Source organism: Protobothrops mucrosquamatus, unplaced genomic scaffold (assembly GCF_001527695.2).
Source record: "Protobothrops mucrosquamatus isolate PMUCROS unplaced genomic scaffold, P.Mucros_1.0 scaffold1136, whole genome shotgun sequence".
Classification (NCBI taxonomy): domain Eukaryota; kingdom Metazoa; phylum Chordata; class Lepidosauria; order Squamata; family Viperidae; genus Protobothrops; species Protobothrops mucrosquamatus.
The window spans coordinates 132430-138101 of NW_015387354.1; the positions used below are offsets into that span (position 1 = coordinate 132430).

The window sequence follows — 5672 nt, forward strand, 5'->3', positions numbered from 1 at the left end:
GATCAGCATGAGCAAACAAACAGCGCCTCGCAGAAGGTCACACACAGCTGGAGAGACTGGCCTGTACGGGGAGCAGACCTCGGGAAAGCTCGCCGTTGGAGTCTGGTGAACGCGCGAACACTTTTTTTTTTTTTCCTGCTTCGGGATCGCGGATTCTGCCCGGAGGAAGCTCCGGTGTTTGGCCGATTCGCACTTCGCGGGGGACTCGTCTCGCTCTTTGCTGTAGGAACGGCGTTTTGTTTCGTCTGGCCACCGCGTGTGCTGCTACTAGCCCTGTCTGAGAGAAGACCCGTACTACTTACTTAGCCCTCGGGTTAAGGGTTCCGTTTGTGAAGTTGAAGGAGAGCGCGCGAAGGGGAGGACTGAGAAATGAGGGGAAAACCAACGGCGGTCCCGAAAGCAGAGCTCCACCTGCTTGCGGTTAAACCCTAGCTGAGGAAGCCGGCCCCTGTGGGTGAACTGGAGGAATATTACTTCAGATATTTTCCCTCCACAGTTGGCAGTGACTCACGCAGCGGCCGCAGAGGGTTGGGTGACTTCAGACTCGTGTGTCTTTCTAAAATCGCTGCGAATATTAACCACAGAAAAGAACCCACAACCCGACCAGCAACTCCAACCCAAAAGGGGTTGTGTTTTTTTTTTTTTTTCTTCTTCTCCCTCCCCTCCGGGCGCGTTTCAGATTGTTGGCACACTGACATCTCAGGACTTGTACAAGAGTCTTTTGCAGCCTCTCTTAAGTAGTTTAGTCAAAAGCATTGCGAAACCGGGACAGCAAGACTTAAAGAGCAACGCGAGGCAAACTACTCACACTAGGGGTTCAAGGCTGCTCTGGCTGGGGGTGGGGGTGGGGGGGGAGAAGGACGCTGCTGGAGAACATTAATGGAGTTGTGTTGTGTTTAAATTCTCTATAGAGTCAGCAGTAAATATTTGATGAAGTACACTATATAATGCTGTGATAGCCGCTTGACCTTTGAAAACCTCAGCTCACGTCCTTTGCAGCCTGGTTTCTTTTAAACCGCTTTTCTCCCTTCTCCCCCCCCCCCCCCAATCCACCTTTGCGACAAGAGACTGATGCGTTGATCTGAATTCTAGACGGCCATTTAAGGAGCAGCGGGAGGGGAAGAATATGAACTTCGACAAATAGGAAAATTAACTACTGAAAAGCCTAGGTCCTTCCCTCCTTTTTGGCCCGTGGGGATGCGTGGCGGGGAGTTGTTTTGTTTCAAACGTTGCCTCTGCTCAAAACGTTGCTCGGCGTGGGGGATTTCGGAAGGACCTTTGATTTTTTTTAATAACACTGGTCATTCCCCGAGGGGGGTGGAGAGCAACGTGTCCGAATCTATAAGGCCGTTTTTTTAGTTTTTTTTAAAGAGCACGCCTAGATTTCCAGAGAAAGAGCAGCCTGAAACTGGATGCTGGCGTTAATTCTGGCAGGACCAGGAGCCCCGGCGTCCCCCTGCCCTGTCCTGCTAGTCCAAATTCGCCCCTGGACTGGCCGCGCTTCGTTTGCCCCTTCTGCACCGGGACCCTAAGCCTCTTTCTTTTTATGTTGGTCTCCCGAGAAGCTCCGGCTGAAGAGTTGTGCTCGTACCGCTTTATCCGAAGCCCTCTGAGGACCTTTTTCACTCAAAAGGCTTGTTGTGATGCGTATCCCCGTAGATACCAGCACCAGCCGCCGCTTCACGCCGCCCTCCACCACTCTGAGCCCGGGCAAGATGAGCGACGCGCTGCCGCTGGTCGGCCAAGAGAACGGCGGCAGCGCCCTGGTGGGGAAGCTGAGAAGCGCAGACCGCAGCATGGTGGATGTCTTAGCCGATCATCCGGGAGAACTGGTCCGCACCGACAGTCCCAACTTCCTCTGCTCTGTCCTGCCGACCCATTGGAGGTGCAACAAGACTCTGCCGATCGCCTTCAAGGTAGGACGGTGGGAAACGAGGAATCGGGGAGAGATCGCTGCACAGCTATGATCGCGGTCTCATATTGCCCGGGGGGCGGGTGTGTGTGTGTGGGATTTTTGTGTCACCTTTTGCAGCGGACAGCCAACCTCCCCATTCATTCGGGAAGATAGAATCTCGAGGGAGGATTCCAAATAAAGCCTCAGAAACTTTAGGGCTGCAGCCATGCCATTTATGAGCGCTTAATCACAAGAAAGATCTACTGATAACCATGGGACTTAGTCCTACGGCTGTTTTTGCAAGCTAAAAGTGCAAGTTGCTGCTCTTGAGTTTTACCACTGACTTCTAGTCGTTTGTGCTGTGTGTCAAGCATTTGTGATTTGGGCTAGGGGGTAAGAAACGGCTGCAAAAAAAGAATTAGTCAAATCTTCTGATGTCTTTCAGCAGATCTTATTTCCAAGGAACCCGTTCCCGTTCATGTATGTAGGAAAGTGCTATGGGAATCGATGAGATTTACCAACAAATGTGTATTGCCACCCAGAAAAACCATTCCCAAAATGTTTTGTGAAATAAATTCTACTCAGTTCACTGAGATTGCTTCCTCCTGTGGGAAACAAACTTTGCAATTTTACAGCACAACCTTATGCATGCTATTTTGTCAGAATGATTTTGTCAATGTTACCTTAAGATATATGAGGTCCAAACTATATTGAGGGTATCCTGCCAACGCAACAGGGTCACTTCCATGCACAGGCTTGTATTGCAATTTCATATAGTGCCAATATCATCTGCACCAAGTCTAGATTTTATTTTACTGTTTTGAAATTTATACTAAACTGATCCAGTGTACTGTAAAACATTTTTTTTTCTTTTTAACTATGTAAGGCAGCAACGTATACTTTGAACTTTAGCTCTTCATAGTCAACACCATCTGTGAAGCCTTATGAAGATGCACTTTTGCCTAAGTACATAGTGCCAGGAGGGATGCTAGGAAAGCCCACTTAGTTTTCTATTAAGGGCAAGCATCCCAACAATCAGCAGACCTTGAAGAGATCATGGCAATTGGCCAGTGGAGGATTACAGTCTCCTTTTTACTTAACCTTGATGCATTCAACCCAAACAACCTGATCTTGAGATCATAACACCTCTATCCAAAGCAGACAATATTTAGAGCAGTCACTGGATGCAGTGGGGTTTCTTGCTATATCAGTACCTTCAGGGATAACAATCAGCCACCAGCCCAACAGGAGAGATCAAAGATTTCATGCCAAGAGGTTCTTGGAGAACAAGTTATGGCATACATAACTAATTATCTTGGAAAATATTTCAAGGGAAAACGGATCAGATCAAAAGATTTCATGCCAAGTCAAAAGGTTTCCCTACCCTTCCTCCAGCTGACAGTGACATCAAAATGAATTATTATCTCCAAGACTGTTAAACAGCAGAACTGGGATCTCTATAACTGATTGTCATATTTAAACTCTTTCATCTTAATATCTAGGACAGACGTGCAAATGAAGTAGTAACTGCAACACAGTTGCCACATGCCCTTTGTGTATCTCAATTCCAGACAGACTTGTGGGATCTAAAAGCAGATCAGATTTCCTGTAATCAATTTAAAGACTATTGAGTTAAAATTTGAGTCTTAATTGGAAATTTAGAAGTTCCTTACAAAGTAATTTTCAAAAGCTAAATGAAATGTATTTCCTAAATATGTTAACAATTTTTTGGAACTATGTTAAGCAGTGAACATTAACTCCTTTTATTTCATATACCAAAACGTTGCTCTCCTCCCTCTATGTTCAAAAAAATCAAAGAGAAAGAAAAGTTCACTTTAAAAGTACTCTGCCTCCATAGGCACTTCATTGACAACTCAGAGACTTTAGCCTACATCAACTTGGAGAAAGCAAAATGTACATAATGACACTAATAAAAAATGAGTGATTGAACTGCAAAAAATATAGGCTTTTGATTGATGTGAGGATCCAATTCCACAGGTCTAGAGCATGTTTTTCTGCCTCTTGAATTTGTAACAAAACAATTAACGCCCACACCTTCCAATTGCCCATCTATAAAAATATCTGAGAATTGTATCCCAAAGCTGGTGAGTGTCTAGTATTTGCAATTTGGTTAAGACTAAACCAAGACTTCTTGTAACGGAAGCCGCACTTCCCTAACAAGCAATGAATCATTCCGCTGCGGACCCTTGCTTTGTTCCTCTTAATTTGACGAGCGGGGCGTGATGTAAACTTTAAATTGAGGCGAGCCAGAAGGGACATTATTCTAGGTTTCAGAAATAAATGCCCATCTATATTGACAATCGAGCTTCTAGATGCAAGAACTGAAAAGGGAATACTATACTGAATACCAATTCAAAAAAGAGTTGCCCATAGCGTTTTAATTCTGATACCTGCTAGTCTACGTGGACCTCGCATAAACTCACACCGATCTCCTAACGACTACAAATACACGTGTCTAATCAGCGACCCGCCAAGGCGTTAAATAGAACCTTGTCAGATGAGTTAAGGCTGTTAATAAACCCAACGTGCCTGGACAAATCCGGCGGAGGGGCTTCTCCAAAGGGGGAAAAAAATGTATCTGAAAAGCGTCGTCGCTTTCTCCAAAACTAGCCTTGTGCAGTCGTTCGGTATTCTTCATTTTTGGAGGGTTGCTGGGCCTCCTCCTGAAATGCGGAAGTGCGAGTCTAACTAAGAAGAAACGTGCCCAGATCCGGAATAGTCTGACTTAAAAACCTCCCGCCAATCACTTCATGGGCTCGCACCTGTTGATAGGTATTTTATTAGTGGGACAACCTTCACTTGCCTGAGTCTTTCCCCACCCCTTTCTTTTAGTAAAGGAGGACTCCGGTTTCTCGCCTCTTGGTTTAATTTCTTTCTTTTTTTTCTTCAATCACTCGGAACCGGGTGCATCGTGCAAAATCGAGGCCCTGCGCCTTGTTTTCTTTTTCCCCGATTCCCACTTGTGCCCTCCTCGCATTTCTCTGGAGCGTGAACTTTTCCTGTACTCGCACTGAATGCACTTGGAAAGGAACGGGCGCTACTCGAGCCCGTTAATTGGCCGGGAAGCACCTTCTCCCAACTCCCCCGCTGCTATTTTTCTTTTGAAATATCTTGGCTGGGTTAGTTATTTCTGTTGTCTAAAAAAAAAAACAACAGCCTTCCCCAATTTTCCACGACCGTGCTTCGTGCAGCTGATCCCTTCGTCTTTAAGGGGGGAACCGTTCGAGGATCGCGGGCAAGCGCCCAGGACACAACGGGGTCCGAATAATTGGAACGCGTGTAAACTGTACCCCCTAATCTTGCGCCCCGGGACGGATTTCGCCAGGCGGTCGAGGAGGGCAGAATGCTGTATGGCCTTTTTTTTCCTGGCAAACCCGTAGGTGACCTCTGTCAATTCTTGCTCTGCAAGAGCGTAGAGAGCGTAGTAAGCCCGGCTTATCTTAGAGATCAGGGGTCCTCAACCTTGGCAACTTTGACTGAGGAATCCTGGGAGTTGAAGTCCACAAGTCTTAAAAGTTGCCAAAGTTGAGGGGCCCCTGTCTTAGACCGAAGCGTCTTGGTTTTTCTTCATTAAGAAATGCAAGTCACTGTCCCCGAAAACTGCTTATTTTCCCCTTTTTACCACCACAGTGCAATCTTAGTGGCGATTAGAGTCGAGTCGCGTTAGAAGGCCGCGGTGTGGTTGTCAGATGTTTCACATAATATTTCCATTCCAAGAGGCTCTTAAAAGGCAAGGATCAGTCTTGCCCCCCCCCCT

The 5672-nt window shown here is 46.4% G+C and overlaps 1 protein-coding gene across 1 annotated transcript in view; it reads left to right on the forward strand.

The window, feature by feature from the left end:
- Nucleotides 1-1604: 1604 nt before the first annotated feature.
- The window catches only part of LOC107291521 (runt-related transcription factor 1), a gene marked incomplete at its 3' end in the record, with an annotated part of 45731 nt that continues 41663 nt past the window's right edge, over nt 1605-5672 (forward strand). The window contains 1 exon segment of the mRNA XM_015820525.1: nt 1605-1916. Within this exon segment, the coding sequence (XP_015676011.1) occupies nt 1644-1916 (273 nt within the window).